General features: G+C 38.0%; 1 protein-coding gene across 2 annotated transcripts in view; it reads left to right on the forward strand.

The window, feature by feature from the left end:
- Positions 1-256: 256 nt before the first annotated feature.
- SYNPO2 (synaptopodin 2) overlaps positions 257-17034 on the forward strand; it is a 175430-nt gene continuing 158652 nt past the window's right edge. The window contains exon 1 of one of the 2 annotated variants that reach the window (XM_082463098.1): positions 257-3798. In XM_082463098.1, coding sequence (XP_082319224.1) covers positions 3694-3798 — 105 coding nt within the window. In that variant the 5' untranslated portion in view covers positions 257-3693. The remainder of the gene's footprint in view (positions 3799-17034) is intronic. The other variant, XM_082463097.1, reaches the window with a different exon arrangement.

Genomic DNA, 17034 nt, shown 5'->3' on the forward strand with positions numbered 1-17034 from the left:
TATTAGACTTGGGGATACAATTCTCAAAAAGTCAGAAATGACCCCTAAACTCACAGGCAAATAATCTAGTGAAGGATTCATTTTAAAAGACCATTAGGATGAGAGGGAAAAATACAGAGTGATGGTAGCACATAGGGGGAGCGCTTACCTGGACATTGAGTGGGAAGGTTAGGAAAAGCTTCCTGGAGAATATGATATCTAAATCCGGAGCCAGAAGCATGAGCAGGAATTATCAGGTGATCTGTGTGTGGGTGAGGACTAGATAGCTTGGAAGAATGCCTTTGCAGATGGAAAAACAAAGCAAGTTAGAGAAACTAAATGTAGTTCTCTATGCCTGAATCAGAAAATTCAAGGTGAGAGATGAGGTGGGAGAAGTGAGGAGTGGGAGGGAGAAAATGTTATCTATGTAAAGGAGCTTTGACTTTTCTGAGAAACCTTGAAGCCTTTCAACAGAGAGAAAACAAGGTAGATACTGCATTTCAGAAATTTCACACTGGCTATTAGAGTGAAAAGTGAATTGAGGGTAGAAACGAGGCTGGGACAGAGAGATTAGTTAGGAGACTGTTGCAATCCAGCACAGAGATAGAAGTAATCATACCAGTGAAAACGGGATGAAGGGGCAAATTTGCAATCTATTTAGAAGTTGGATCCATAGGTCTTAATAAGTAATTGGAAGCATGAGAAGAGCATAAGGAAAAACATAAGGCCTGGAGATAGGATAGCAATAAGAACAGATTTTTTTTTTTTTGGTTTAAAATGGCACATTAACATTTCTTCCCCAAAGGGGGAGGCACTTTCCCTTTTTTTAAAAAATAAATTTATTTATTTTATTTTTATTTATTTTTGGCTGCATTGGGTCTTTATTTTTGGCATGGGCTTTCTCTAGTTGCGGTGAGTGGGGGCTACTCTTCACTGCAGTGCACGGGCTTCTCAGTGCAGTGGCTTCTCTTGTTTTGGATCACAGGCTCCAGGCGCGTGGGCTCCAGTAGTTGTGGTGCATGGGCCCAGCCGCTCCGCGGCACGTGGGATCCCCCTGGACCAGGGTTCGAACCCGTGTCCCCTGCTTTGGCAGGCAGATTCCTAACCACTGCACCACCAGGGAAGCCCTGAACAGATATTTTTAATTCAGACAAGCAAAGGTTCAGATCCTGACTCTGCACTTAGCATCCAAGCCTGAGTTAATTACCAGCAAAAGGGAGACATTGATAACTACCTAGCATGGCTGCTTTGAGGATAAATATACAAAGAAATATTATAAAATACTATATGGCAAGTTCCTAACACAGAATAAATCTTTAATGAAGTATAGCAATATATCAGTTCCTGTTTCTCTGTCTGAAAGAACTGGTTGGATGGAGAAGCTATTCATTGAGTGCAGCAGTCAGGAGCATGCTGGCTGCAAGTAACAATAAACTAGACCTACAGCAGTTGAAAAAAGTATGGGTTATTTTTCTTGCACAATAAGAGAACTGGAGGTGGATAGCTATTGGCATTAATTCAGTCGGAACTGGAGTCTTTGCTGTTATTCTTGGCTTTACCTCATGGTCACAATATGGCTGCCCCAGTTCTAGTCTCCAGTGTCACATTTACATTTAAGTCAGGGTTGAAGGGAACCATGCATAAGAGAAAGGTAATGGGTTACTCAATTTTCCTTAGGTGGGGAACATAGGAGGAGAAGACAGAAGTTTGGGAAGAAATAATGAACTTGATTTTGAATATATTGAGTTTTAGGTGTCTTGATATATTCACATAGAAAGAGGTATAATAGGCAGTTAGATATACTGGCCTGGAGTTAAGGAAAGATATCTGGGATTGAGGGGGAAAGTTAAATTCTGTGGGGTGAATGAGAGAACCCGTAGAAAGGGTCTACAGTGAGAAAAGATGAGGACCAGGACGTAGCCCTGGCACAGAACACCAACATTTAATGGATGAGTAGAGGCCAAGAACTGCCAAAGGCAAGAGTGGTTAGAGAGGCAAAAGCAGAGCCGAGAGCATGCTGTGTCCTGGAAACCTAAGAGAGAAAACAGTTAAGGAGGACGTGGTCAGTAATATTAAGGGCTACACAAAAGCAAGAAGGTAATAAGCGACCTTGCTGAGAGCCTTTCCTTTTGTGGGGACAGAAGCTAGACTGGAGTGGGTGAGGAGCGGAAGGGACAGGAGAAAGCAGAACGAACAAATGTAAAAAGTTCTTTTCTTTTTCTTTTGTTCTCAGAGTTCATATTTTAGGATGTCACTTGTAAAATTCTTTTTTTTCAGAGAAAGATTTTTGGTAAAGTCAATTCACCTTTCTGAAGAGAAGAAACCTTGGGATGAGAATCTGGTCCTCATGACCTTCAAAGGGTCTCTTCTGGAGCCACCAGTCTCTGATTACATGGTCTTTCTTACTCCAGTGATGAGGCACAAGTAAAATCATGTGACACATTTGGCTTCTGGGAGCAGGGCTGTGTAAATGTTCCTTGTATGATGCTTCCTAGTACTGAAACAGGCAGAGTCTGGAAGTCACTGGTCTGGTGCCACATGTAACACAAACTAACTTTCCCAGGCTCTTCTTTATTTAGTGTGTTTTTATGTGGATGAATGTCATGGAAAATAAAAGTATTATGGGAAAATAAAAATGTTCCATTTGTGCAATTTTTGGTAGGTCATATTCAGATTTAAAACATTAAACTATTTTGGGCCACATATAAAATCAACTTTTATATTGGACCACCCAGACTCAGCACACTAGATGAAAGACTAAAACTAAGAAACTTGTTGGTGACATCGTATTCAGTTGGCTGACTATTCAGGTTTAAGAAGTTTCCTTCCTGTTGAAGAAGGAAGAAAATGAAACACTTATTTAAATTTAAAATACTCCAAACCAGGCAATAGATGTAGTTATAAGAATGTAGCTTCCAGGGAGAAATAGTCTCTCCCTCTCTCTTTCTGTCTCTCTTCTCCTCCTTCTTCTGAACTATATAAGCACCAGTTCAGAAAAGCACTTTTCAGAGTACAAGGTTTTTGTCTTTTAAAAATAAATGTTTTGCTTTCTTTTATTTCCTCTTCTTTCTTTTATTTCCTGCAGATTAATTCTGCAGGCTACAGACAGCAAAAGCTAAGAAAAATAATAATTTAAACCACTTAAACTTCTTTTTGTCTGTGTCGATCATCAATGTGGTGATTCTCAAAACATTTATTTGAGAGAATCTGATCCTCTACTAGTTCACTTCTCAGAGCTCATATTTTAGGATGTCACTTGCGGCCTGGAGATTAAAACCTTCATCTGTCCTCTACTATTTATAGAATTATTAAATGAAAGTTTTCCTATTATCCTTTCTTTTAAGGGTTGGGTTCTCCAGTTAGAGCTAGAGAACTTTCGTTCCCCTCCCCGCCCCGCATCTTGCCCCCAATGGGGGACATCTTCCTCTGTGTGAGGCTCTTGCCGTTCCTGAAGGTGGGCTGAGCAAAGGAGCGTGACGCAAGAGTGGGCTGTGTGCTTGATGCGTCTAGCGCCTCTGCCGCCTTGTGAATGATCCCATTAGCAGCGCAAATTCGAAGCGGCGGCCGGGGCAGCAGCGGCTGCTGCGGCGGAGGCTCTGCGCGCCCCAGTCCTGCCTCCCTAGCGGGAGCCCGAAGCTCACTGCATAGCCTCAACCGCACCCAGGCTTCGTCCTTCTTTTCAAGCTCTTCATGTTACCCAGCTAAAAGAAGAAAATGGGCACCGGGGATTTCATCTGCATTTCCATGACCGGAGGGGCGCCCTGGGGGTTCAGATTGCAAGGTGGCAAGGAGCAGCAGCAGCCCTTACAAGTCGCTAAGGTAGGACCATCGAAGATGGGTTATCACGGTTCTGGGCTGGGAAGGAAGGAATGAAAGCAACCTGTGGATGGTTTTTCAAGTTCTGATTCAGAAGTCTATATATTAGTTTGATTTTGATGCTGACATTGAATCTTTCTAGGGTGTGGGTTTTTTGTTTTGTTTTTACCAAAGAAACTTTGGAGAGTAACATATAGCACATATGTAATTAATCAGCCGTTAATGGGGAAAAAAGCGTGCTATATTTTATCAGCTGAACAAAAGCCTAGGTAATTAGCTTCTTCTCCGGCATCCAGCAAGACACTTGGGTACGTTTCTTCTAGGCAATATTAGAATCTACAGTTGTTATTGTTTCATGTCACTTTACTTGGCTCTGGCAGAGGAGAAGGGCTCAGCTCAGCATAACCAATTGGCTTGGCTATTTTGGGGCCTCATAAAGTATTGGTAATGACATTTATTATACAGCATTTATGAGAAGCCTAATTTGGGGCAATAATTAAAAAAAATATATGATGAAGATGCCATAAAATCTATTTGAAAGAATACTCTCTTAAGGATTTGGCTAATAAATGCAAAAATCCAAGTACTCTGTTCTATCATGTGCATTCGTCTGGTTAAGTGCTCAAAATAAAATTCAAAGACACTGGAAATATATTTTAAGTAACTTAGAGGTAACTTTGAAATGCATCTAATAATGATTTAAAATATTTAAGATGTTTTTGTTTCCATTAGATTGCTTTTTTTCTTAGCTCAATATGCTTACCAGTTTGCTTGAGGGGATCTGACATTGTCTAATTGTGATTCAGCTGAAACAAATTTTAAAATACATGAAAATAAGCAGACTTTCACCTGATTGTAATACTAAATTGAAGTACTATAGGAAAGAACATGTTTAATTTCCTGTTTTATACTTACATTAAAAATGTATCTAGATCCTTATGAAATATATGGACCACTGGCCTTTGTAGTTATTCTTCTTTCCCTTTGGCTTTTTTTTTTCTTAATGTTCACTGTGAAAAAAGGAGTTTCTTTGAAATTTTCTGCACCCAGGCTTCCATAGGAAAATCCTTTCATAATGCGATGGTGGAATCCTGCCACCTAGTGAAAATTTCAAACATCAGGAATGAAGCATAAAACGGGAGAAAGGAGAAATTTTTAGAACTGAAAAGTTTCTCAGAGATTTCCACTTCAACCTGCTAATTTTAGATGAGGAAAGAACCCTGAGAGGTTAAGTAACTTGCCTCCGGTCTTTGGTCTTCGGCTTGGAACTGGCAGAGTGATTAAAGGGTACGGAAAGGTGGTTGGTTTCACTGTGTTTCTTTAGGAGTCAATGGCAGGCAACATCAGACAAAATATTAATGTCTAATTCAGCGTATGTAGAATTCATGAGACTGAAGTGGATTTGTCCCGGGTCTAGAATAGCCGTCGGCTGGCTCCCGTTACTGAGATTTGGGTCCTAATTCCAGCTCTAATCTAACTTGCAGCCGGGCCTGAGACAGATCACCCTTCCGGATTCATCTGATGTGTGTGTGTTTGCGTATGTGTGTTTGCGTGTGTGTGTAGAGAGAGAGAGAGACAAATATTTTGAGTGGGGTGGGAAAGGAGAGAAGTACGGTGGAAACTGGACTCTACCATTAGTGAGGTTCTATGTTGCTCGAGTTTTCTACAGCCCTATTAGTGTACAATTTTAGAATCATTTGCCTACCAGTTAAAATGTGGGGACAGGAGTGGCTAGAAGCTGTGATTCCTGGTGGCTCTTTCATAGCCAGACCTACAGAATAGAATGGGTTCTCCTGACTTCTTGATGTGCTTATTTCAAAGTGGAACCGATGTGTGATTTTTTGAAGAACTGAAGCAAATCGCTAGTGAAGGGTGTTTTGGAGGCGTTCCTCTGCTGATAGCATCTCTATTACCAGGATTCAAAGAGGCTATTAGTCTGTATGAGGGTCAAGAAATTTAGTCCTGCTCTCCCCCTCTCTTTCCTAAAATACCCAGGAAATACATTTTTGGTTTTAAAAAGATCATTATATTAAAGCATCGGGATGTTTGCTTTAATTTTTTAGTTTGTGTTGCTATAAAGTTACTGATTTTAAAATATCATTATGAAAGCACCTGGATGTTTGCCTTAATTATTGTGTGTGTGTCTGTGTGTGTGTAAAAGAGAGAGAGGGAGAGAGAGAGAGAGAGAGACGATAATCTATAGTTTTTTTCCCACATGTAAAAGTGACCAGAGAGCCTTCTAAAGAAGGTGTAATTTCTAAATTTCTATGGCAATGCCCACTTTTCTTGGTCTGGTTTTATATTTAATTAAAACTTATTATATTTAAGTTTTTATTACTAGCATTATTTGTTCCCAAAAACCCTTGGAACAAAGTGCTTGTCAATTTCTACATTATCAAGGCCATGGCCTCACTGGAATCACTGTTTTTCACTCAAAACATTGTCAACTGAATTCTATTAAAGGTCTCTCATTGAGATCAAGGTGAAGTGTATGTTGCTTGGCATAGATTTTCTTCTTTTCCAAGGACTGGTGAAAACTTATTAGAGCCAAGTTACCTCCAAGTAGGAGGATAAAGAGAAAAGAGACAGAAAGGCTGAGTAGGGGATGGTTGCTGGCAAACAAAATGCTCACGGTTTTGAAGAACATGCAAAAGAATAGTTTGGAAACTGAAGAGAATATTTTCAAAAAAAAAGAAATTTTCACACAGTGCTTAAATCATGCCCCTTAAAATGGGTATGCTACAAAGCAGCTCTTTAGATAACAACAAATTTTTGGCTTGTTGTAAATATCTAGTGTTTAGATTTTCAATAATTCTATATAGAATGAAAATCTAGCAAGCTGAAATAGCAAAAGAAAAACTAGTCTAATATTTTTAGAAAAAGAAAAAAAAAGTAATTCTAATATTAAGAATGATCAGAAATTTAATAGCTTTATAATTCTCAGTAAATATCCTTCTAGTGACATGTTTAGTCATTTTTGAAAGATGTTCAAATGTTTTTAGTATTTGGCTCGCTGGCTGAACTGTAGGTGAACCCCAACTTTTAAAGATCACTAACAGAAATATTAATAATAAAAATTTTCATTGACATTGAAGCCCAAGGCCATAAAATTCTGCTTTGTTTTCAAGATAAATTGAATTTCTAAAAGGCCCTAAATAATCAATAACATTGCCCTGGTTTTTAAATGTTTATATATCTTTTAGTTTATGTTCTAAATATATGTGGTGAGAAGCAAACATTTCTAACACAGAATCATAAAACAGTACTCTTGCAAGGTATATTTCCAAGACATCATCCACAGAAACAAATTTATTCAGACATAATTACAACATAAAACCCCACTGTGTCTGTGCAGATGTCCTTATGAAAAGTATGTTAGCACTTTTATTTTACAAAACTCTCTTATTTGGAACATCTACTTACATGGCTATGTCCCTGGACATACTCTTGGAAAATCGCTTTGGAAAATCTCCACATAAAGAAATGGGGAGGACTTCCCTGGTGGCGCAGTGGTTAAGAATCTGCCTGCCAATGCAGGGGACACGGGTTCAAGCCCTGGTCTGGGAAAATCCCACATGCCGCGGAGCAGCTGGGCCTGTGAGCCACAACTACTGAGCCTGCGCGTCTGGAGTCTGTGCTCTGCAACGGGAGAGGCCGCGACAGTGAGAGGCCTGCGCACCGCGATGAAGAGTGGTCCCCGCTCTCCGCAACTGGAGAAAGCCCTTGCACAGAAACGAAGACCCAACACAGCCAAAAATAAATAAAATAAATTTTAAAAAATTAAAAAAATAAAAAGAAATGGGGAGAAATTTTTGTTTTGCAATCAAATCTTATGAATGATTCAGAAATCACTCACATTTTGAGAATAATGAACAAAAAATGTTTAGACTGTTTATTCTTTACATGTTTTAATGGTTAGAAATGGGGGACTTCCCTGGTGGTGCAGTGATTAAGAATCGGTCTGCCAATGCAGGGCACACGGGGTCGAGCCCTGGTCCCGGAAGATCCCACATGCCGCGGAGTAACTAAGCCCGTCGCACCACAACTACTGAGCCTGCGCTCTAGAGCCTGTGAGCCACAACTACTGAAGCCCGCGTGCCTAGAGCCCGTGCTCTGCAACAAGAGAAGCCAGCGCAATGAGAAGTCCATGCACTGCAACAAAGAGTAGCCCCCCTAGCCACAACTAGAGAAAGACCGCACACAGCAACAAAGACCCAATGCAGCCAAAAATAAATAAATAAATTTATTTAAAAAAAAGAAATGGAAACTTTCTTCAAAAGTATAGACTATGGTACTTACTAAAATGAATTTTAATTCAGTTTCAAATAACTTTATTAAAATTTAGATGACAAATTACAATCATCCATTTTGTGAGGCAAGGTGGATTTAATGATTCTCATCTATTATTGTATATCCTCTTTAAACGTTTGAATAAATGTATTTAGGCAAAGCACATTCAAATACATAATTCATATCCCTTAGTGACATCAGTGAGGTATCTAAAATGTTTCAGATAGAATAATTCAAGAAACATAGCTATTTCTAAAGGGAAAAATAGGAAAGATTTTGATATTTAAATATGTATATTTCAGGATAAATGCTCCTTACTACAAATGGAAACCTAGGAACATCTTTATTAGTAAATATGACTGATCACTTAATATTTATTGATTTTTCTGAGCACTTTTTAGAAATTCTAAAAATTGCTATGCTTATAGAAATCTGTGCACACTAGCTAAATCTATTAAGCAGATGTTACATAAAATTTTTATTTTAGAATTGCATGTTTTAAGACAGATCACTTGTTGAAGGACAATGAGATAAAATAATGACTATGACTATGCATGAACCTTGCCATTATCTAGACATAGTCCATATGTAGCTCGCATTTATCAGGCCCTTGTCATATGCCAGGAAATGTTCCAGGTGCATCCCTGGTAGGATGTCTTCTTTGTCAATGCAGTTGCTGGCCTGCCTAGTGCCTATGTGAACAGTGGGATGGGGCTAGGGAGAGGAAGGTGGGGGGAATAAAACTGGAGAAAGATGCAGGAGGGAAAAGGAGAGAGAAAAAGAGAAACAGTGAGAGAATGAATAGGAACTTGTCCATTTAGTAAGGCAAGGATCCTTGCCTTTCCCATGGATGAATGAATATCACAGAAAGTCATTGGCGGGACTTGAGCCATCTTGCTTGGCCTACCCAGAAAGGCCAAGCTCTTAGCCAGGGGCTGGCAGGAACAAGCTGGCATTGGGGGCTTGGAAGGGACAGAGAAGTGCTGGACAGGAGCCCTATTTCCTGTGTTAGGGAACTATGCAGGGCAAAGCCCTCCAGGGCTCCTAGAAGAAACCACACAAGTGTCCCAGCATTTGGACACCAGCTGCAGAGAGGACAGTGATAGCCACTCAACATTAACCAGAGAAGCACAAAAACCAAGAGAGAAATGCCACCTCATTCAGTTATGAATAAATAGATCTACCTTCCCCCTCCTCCAGTCTTCCTTCCTGCCTTCAACCTGGGAGGAGTGGGTGAGAGGCGGGTAAAGAGCAGACAACACTTTCCTCCTCTTGCCAAGCCCTGGAGCCACAAGCCAGCCACCGTGCTTAGGGAGAGAGCTTAGAGTTAGATGTTAGAGCAAAACTGTAATCGGACTAGACCGTTTTAATAACCAAAAGCCACCAGAAATGCATGGGATCTGACCAAAGTATTATTAAGGGAGGGATTTGGTTTTATAATAGTAGTCAAAAGCAGTAACTGGAAGAAATAAAATAGTTTCACATTTATAACAGAATGATAGGCACTCCTCAGAAACATCAGTTCCATCATACACGTTCATATTATCAATCACACGTACTTGATGTGTGTTAGATTGAAAACTTATCACCAACTCATATGACTTCCATTGATCATGTTGAAGCTATTGTTTCCAGGTAGAATGCATGAAAATCTGACTTTGAGCTTAATAGAAATGTAAACTACTTCTTTTTCCTTTTCTTATTCTTTTGTTGAATGTGAATCAGTACTTTATAACCTGGGATGCATTTCGTTATTAGGCAGATGCATACCTTTGGTTAAGTCTAAAGAGGTGTTTCTTGAACACCTATTTCTTGAACACCTATTAGAGGCTAGAACTCTCAAGTTAGAAGTACTCCGAACTTTTATTGGGTATTAAACTTTTATTGGGTATTAAGGTGATTGTTGTTTTTTTTTAATAAATTCATACTGCAAATTCCAAAAGTGAGTGTGTAATATCATTGGGACATACACATTATACCTAACTGGATAATATTTGCATATTTTTCATGGTAATGGTTTTAAAAGACAGGTTAGCTTCCAAAATAATTTAGCTCCCTCTGTTAGTTAATGTATTCAGGAATATAAGCAAATTTATATATTTAGCTACAAATACTTCATTTGTTTATCCTACAATCGTCTAAGTGTGTTAACATATATTATCTCCTTTGATACTGGTGGGGTAGACAAAGTTTTATTATTCCCAGCTTATAGATGAAAAAAACTGATTCTGAAAAAAATTATTTGAAAAAAATATAAAACAGCCTTAAGTCAAATATAATTCTTTCCCTCTAGCAGGGGCATCATATCACTCTCTGCATCAGCCTGGATAAGAGAACAGGATATCATTTAGTAATGCTGAACATTGCAGTGACTTCGATACAGAATTTTATCAGATAGAATGTCACCAATCTAAGATTTGATCTTTAAAAGCATTTGTAATGATTTCTTCTTTTAATGGGCCTGAGGACCCATTAGAGGTTTTTATAATCTTCCTGTAAGGATTACAGGAAACGCATCTCTGAGCTAATGTGCAATGAGAGACAAGACTGGAAAGGGAACTGGTTTACTTGTAAATAAACCTGAAAAATATATGGACTCCAAAATGTTTATTGTGTCTGTTCTAACAGATTCATGATGAAACCAAATGCCATGAGGTTTCTGTAAAAGGAAATGGAGAATTCCTGCATCAGCTTCATTAAATAATCTGAAAGAGTAAACAACTTCATGAAGTTAAAAGCTCATCTGAGAAACAGATATAACATTTGCTCTTTGGGGAATATTTCATTGTTTGACAACCTCAGTGAGAACATATTTACAGTATTGAATTATCTTAGGCACTTAATTTTTCTGAATTATTTACCATTCTTTTCTTATTATTAAAAAGTAGAAATGGCCACATTCTCAACAAACTGTATCTTCAAAGTCTTTGTGAAATCCATTGGCATGTGGCAGATCATCAGCGATAGGAGATATAGTTTTGTGTTATGATGGTCTGGATGTAGTTTTCCTTAACTTGTGTATAAATCTGGTGTGTTTCAGATAAAGTACTAAAAAATGTGGTGGATTTATCCTTTGAAACATTATAAATGAAAGATTGTGTCACTTGATTATGTAACAAATAGTTTTCCTATCCATTGGTTTTTGGTTTTTTAAAATCTTACTCACCCAAGACTAGCTTTTCCACTTTTCTTTGGAAGCAGTGTGGGTACTGCACTGATAAAACAATGTAGTGGATGACTTTTCCTGAACAGAACTATTTGTTTGTGTTCTATCTGATCCTACTTAGGCAATACTCCTTCCTTTATCAAAACTTACCTGGCTTGAATTTCACCATTTTAGGACACAGATTATTTTTTCCAGAAGAAATCTATAATAATGTTCAGAGTATCATTTTCCTCCCAACATCTTATTGCCTTCTGGAGATAATTTTAAGAAACTCATATTAATGTTTACTGGGTGCTGGACAATTCTTTGATCACCTTTTAAATATAATGAGAGAATCCTGTGAGGTTACCCCCATTTAAGATCCCCATTACAGAGGCAGAAAGTGGTTAAGTGACTTCCTTGGGTCACACAGGTAGGTAGGGGCAGACCTGGGGTTCACCCAGTTTGACTCTGGGGTTTGTCTTCTAAGCTCCTACACACATTTTGGGGTTTAGTGTAGTTTGAACAGCCAGTTAAGAAGGGAAGAAAGACCTCAACAGACCATGGTGGAAAGATTTTTGTGGTCCCATAAACTACACCTACTTCTTCTGTTCTGACTTTAAGTATATTTTCACTAATTTAAATTAGTGTCAGATCACTATTTGAAACTTTTGTTTCTGGAACAAATAATTTAGGAAATGAAATAGAAACAGACTAGAAGCTTTCATAATTCTGTCTTCTGAAGGATAGATTTAAAAAATTTTTTCTAATCAGATTTCCCATGTCTTCTTAACAAATATGACATGCTACTTTATTATTATTATTATTATTTGTTTTTGTCCTTGGCCACGCTCTGCAGCTTACGGGATCTTAGTTCCCTGACCAGGGATTGAACCCAGGCCACAGCAGTGAAAGTGCCGAGTCCTAACCACTGGACCACCAGGGAATTCCATGCTACTTTATTTTTTATTTATTTATTTTGAATTTTATTTATTTTTTTATACAGCAGGTTCTTATTAGTTATCCATTTTATACATATTAGTGTATATATGCATGCTACTTTATTTTTGAAGCAAAAATTTTCTAGCAGTAGGACCATGTTTGAGAATTTTACCATGTAGTTCAAGACATATTAAAGGGGTATGAAACCAACGCATTGAGGTGGAAACTGGGGGTACTGAATTTACCTTCTCAGTAGCTCACTCACTTCCTGCTCAGTGTGCCTACTCCCACTCCTTCAGCTCAGGCCTTCACTAGCTGTCTCTTAGATAAACTACCTTGGCCTTTTAACTGTCTCCCTGCTTTGGGTTTCACATTCCTCAGGTTCATGATACACAGAGCTGCCAGAGAGATTGTTCTAAATCACCTGTTATAGCACTGCTAAAAATACTTCAAAGTCTCCCCATCATATCATCAAAATAACCATAACATTAAAAAAAATCTCTGTACAATTAAGTGCTTTATGTATTATATCATTCACAGTAGGCCTAACTATCCTTTTTTTCACAGATGAGAAAACTGAGCCTTAGAGAAGTTAGGTGAATAACTAAGGTTGTAGAGCAGGTCCAGGCAGGCCTAGGACAGAGGCCAGTTGGACACCAAAGTGCATGCTCTGAACGGCCCCCTGCACTCCCGATATCATTGCAACATGTTTTATAGATTCCAGTATATATTAAATGTGAGTTTTTCTAAAATTAACCATATTGATGACATCCTGCAGCACTTTTGCACTTCTGTATTCCATTTATTTTGCTTCTCTCTTCAACTTAACTTGCCTACAAATAATGTACTGAATAAATTTTATGTGAGGCACGTCATAACCTACCCTAGAATCTTTTCTTTGTTAATCCCTGTTAAGGCGGCTACTTCATCAGTGGTTTTATTTACATTTTTCCCATAAAACATTGATTTTATTTTTAATTAAAGAATTCGTTTACTTTGAGAACTTATTTCCCGTATTTTTCTGTATCGGCTCTCCAAAGGAGTAGTTCTTCATCTATTTCAGTGTTGAAATAGAATCTAGAAAATACTGTAGGCTGGGATATACCAGAAACATATGTTCTTTTATTTAACTTTACAGCAAAACTCCTCCAACATGTAGTTTGGTCTAATATTATTTCTACCAATTTCCTGCGTTTTTTTTCTTTACATCTTCAACAATATTTGCTGATAAAAAAATATATCTTGGTTTGTTGCCATATTGTATTATTTTAACCATTTTAAAATGCATCCATGAGAAGCTTTCTAAACATTATCATTTGGTTTAATTCTGTAATGTTTTAAATCGAGTATTGCCTGACTTCAACCACTGTTTAAAAAAAACAAATCTGGAAGTTTTTCATGCTCTGGATGCTTGGTTATGAAATATCTTCTTAGTCCTGACTACTTCATACTAACACTAGCTGATATCATAGAGCACAATAAGGCAAAGTTCCTCTCTAACAACAGTGGATATAAATCCGTATTCCAAATAGTGTTCTTGGTAATTTTGAATATTTTACCTACCTGTCACATATGATTAAACAGTAATGGTGTTTAATCTCGCTACGTGGCTGATGAAGAGTTTCTGAAGGAATATAGAGGAGGGTCAGCTCTTTTTCTCTTGTGCCTGAAATGTAGGTGTTATCTTTAATCAATAGCTGCCTTTCAGGAATATTTTAAAACTTGCGTCATTTTGTGAGGGTTAAAACTAGATAATAACATGGAAATTCATTTAATCAAGCACCGTAAAACATAATGTATTGCAAGAGAATGAACATATGAGGTAGCCTCTTTCCCCTCTGCCATGTTAGGAGCTCCTGTCCCCTGTTCGGTGGCGTCACCTCAAGTACCATATGAAACTCATAACTATCTGGACCAGACTGGACCAGGGTACTGGTGTCAATCCATATATGAAAGTAGATTAAACATTAGTTAGAGCTCCTTCTCATTTTTTAGTTGAAAATAAAAGTCCGTGGGAGTTCCAGTTGGCTTGGCAGATAGTGGGGGAAGCCTTCCAGGCATAGGGCACTACAAGTACAAGAGCCCTGGGACAGAAGCATGCTTGGCACTTTCAAGGAACTGTGAAGACGCCAGTGTAGCTGGCACACATTTCCATGAGAAATTGCTATAAGAAGTCCAGTCTTTCACAGTGATAAATATGAAAAACTCTCTTCTCCTGGGAACCCTGACCATGCAGTTATTTTCCCATCATTCGTTGATTAACATACTGGTCCTAGAGAATGACTTTGAGCTGTTTTCTTCATATTTCCTCTTCATCCATTTCAGTTTTTCATAATGTAACAGCCTACTGGCTGGTCTTTAGAACACTTTATTTAAATGAATAATTACTACCGCTTCTTATGTAGATGTTTGGTTAAAAATTCTATTAACCTTTCCTCTTCCTCTGACATTGATTCTCCCAGTGAGAGAAGAAGAATTTCAGGAGTGTCAAATAGAATTTGATACGTAGATCCTGTTTATTTTGACTTCAGTGTCAGACCTAGAGCAAAGAATTTTATTATATTTTCTAGTTTGTCTTAATTTCATTTCTCCTTCAAAAAAGAGATGATCTTATTTAGATATTATTTGGAAATGGACCCATTGAAAGGATACAAGCATTTTAATGCTGGCTACCACTTACCATGTAGGTTTAAACACATTTTTCTGAGTCTCAGTTTCCTTATCTGTAAAATAGCATACTATGTAATGGAATTGCTGTTTTTATAGATAAAAAATGTCACCAGTTTTACAGGTGAGGAATCTGAGATCCAAGGAATCAGTTAGTAATATGTCTTGTGATACTTTTAAAAGATTGTATATTAAGATAATACTTGACACAGAGTAATCATGCAGTAAAGGAGTCTGTCATTGTTATTATTATTTTAATTAGAGGAGGAAGTAACTGTCTTCTACACAAATTTATTTTCTTCAGAAATTAAGAAACACGGTAATCCAATCTCTTGTACTCCAGATATCAAATGAAAGTTAAGAGCACAAAAGCTAAATAAACTATTTGTGATGATTCTTTTACCCAGGGCAATTTTTCATTGTTGATAAAATGCAACATTTCACAAAATGTTTGTAAGTATCAATTACAAATCAAGATTTCTTTGTTATGCAGTTTAATCAGCTTGAAGCAGTAAACCCTTAAGTTATACATTTTACAAGGCCAAATAAAATGATTGTCCCACTTAAAAATAGTACAGATTTTTTTTTTTTGATTGGAGTATAGTTGATTTACAGTGTTGTGTTGATTTCTGCTGAGTACAGATTTTTAAAAGGAAAATACCTCAAGCCATGAAGAATTATTTGCCTATATTTATGTTGAGCTCTGTTTGGAGCAAGTCAACTCTGACTCTTTCAATCATATTAGTCTCTGTGCCTCAGTTCTCTCATTTATAAAATGGGGATAGTGTTAGCACCTAGCTCCAAGGATTGTTCTCAGGGTTAGAAATTGAGCATGCAAATTACTTAACACACAGGAGGCATTCAAGGGTTTTTAAAAATTACTGCTATCACATTTGTGGTTATTCTAATTTTATTTAACCAACCTTTATAAAATTGAAGGGTTATCTGCTGTCTTCCTTGCAATGCCTTTTGAGATCCGGATCTCAGTATCATAAGAAGGGCTTCTGCAGTCCTCAGGATCTCTCCCTGTGAGATGGCATGTAATGGTTTCAGAATGTGGCCTTAAGCTCACTCAGTAAGCCATCGCCCTTTCACTGGAAACAGCATATGGAAATCATCACAAAGAGAAGGAATCATTTCAAGTGCTTTGAGAATATAAAAGAAAAATAAATTGTCCCTGGTAAGTAAATATAGGATGCTGATCTCTGAATAGTCAGGAAGACTCTGTGCCAGGGCCTTTGGGGAAGGCTAATGAGCATTTCAATCCCTCCCCCCAACCCCCCACTCTTGTCTTCTAAATTAGAAGGAGTTGTTACTATATAAGGCTGCTTTTTCTAAGTAAATGATAGTAGTTAAACTCTGGGTATTTTTAGCTTTTCAAACAGTGGAAAGTTATTTTCATCAGTCAAGATCAAGCTAAAATGAAAAAGTCTGTGAAAGGCTTAGGCCTTGGGAGTCAGGTACTACCATAGCAGTCACCTTTATTTTTATTTCTTTCATGAAAAACATAACATTTTCCATTGGATGGTGCTCAGCATGACGGATATTAGATTGAATTGTGTAAATATTACATTACATGTATGGGCTGCTGCAGGGAGTCAAAATGCAGTGACCCATTTTCAGGTCTCCAATCTTTTGGCCGCCTGCCTGCCAGATGGGGAAATGTTGATCAGAACAATTTCATCCTGAGGCAGAGCTGCGATCTGGGAGAGAAAGCTCATCGCTGTCTGCTTCTTCTGTGCCAAAATGACCATGTAGCTTCATGCTGAGTGAGTTACCAAGGGTTTCCTTCAGCTGCAGGCGCAGGACTGAGAGTAGACACAAATTCAATTAAGGATCCCATTATGATATTTATTCCATTCTGTTTTTTATTACCCTCAACTTCTCTTACCCTCTGTTTCTTTTTCTTATTTGAGAAGGAAAATTCCTTCTTCTGTGTCTTCACTGCCCCCATTCTCTTAATTCTCATTCTTTATCTATAAAGAATCTCTATTCTTTTTACGCCTCTCTTTCCCCCTATAGCTTCCTAAGCAAGACACCTAATCTGATGCTGCCTTATCTGCAGAAGAAAAAGGAATGATATCATCCACATGCGCGCACGTGCGCGTGCACGCGTGTGTGTGTGTGTGTGTGTGTGTGTGTGTGTGTGTGTGTGTGAGAGAGAGAGAGAGAGAGAGAGAGAGAAAGTTCTGCAT

This window comes from Balaenoptera physalus (genome assembly GCF_965194825.1).
Source record: "Balaenoptera physalus genome assembly, chromosome: 5".
In the NCBI taxonomy this organism is placed as follows: domain Eukaryota; kingdom Metazoa; phylum Chordata; class Mammalia; order Artiodactyla; family Balaenopteridae; genus Balaenoptera; species Balaenoptera physalus.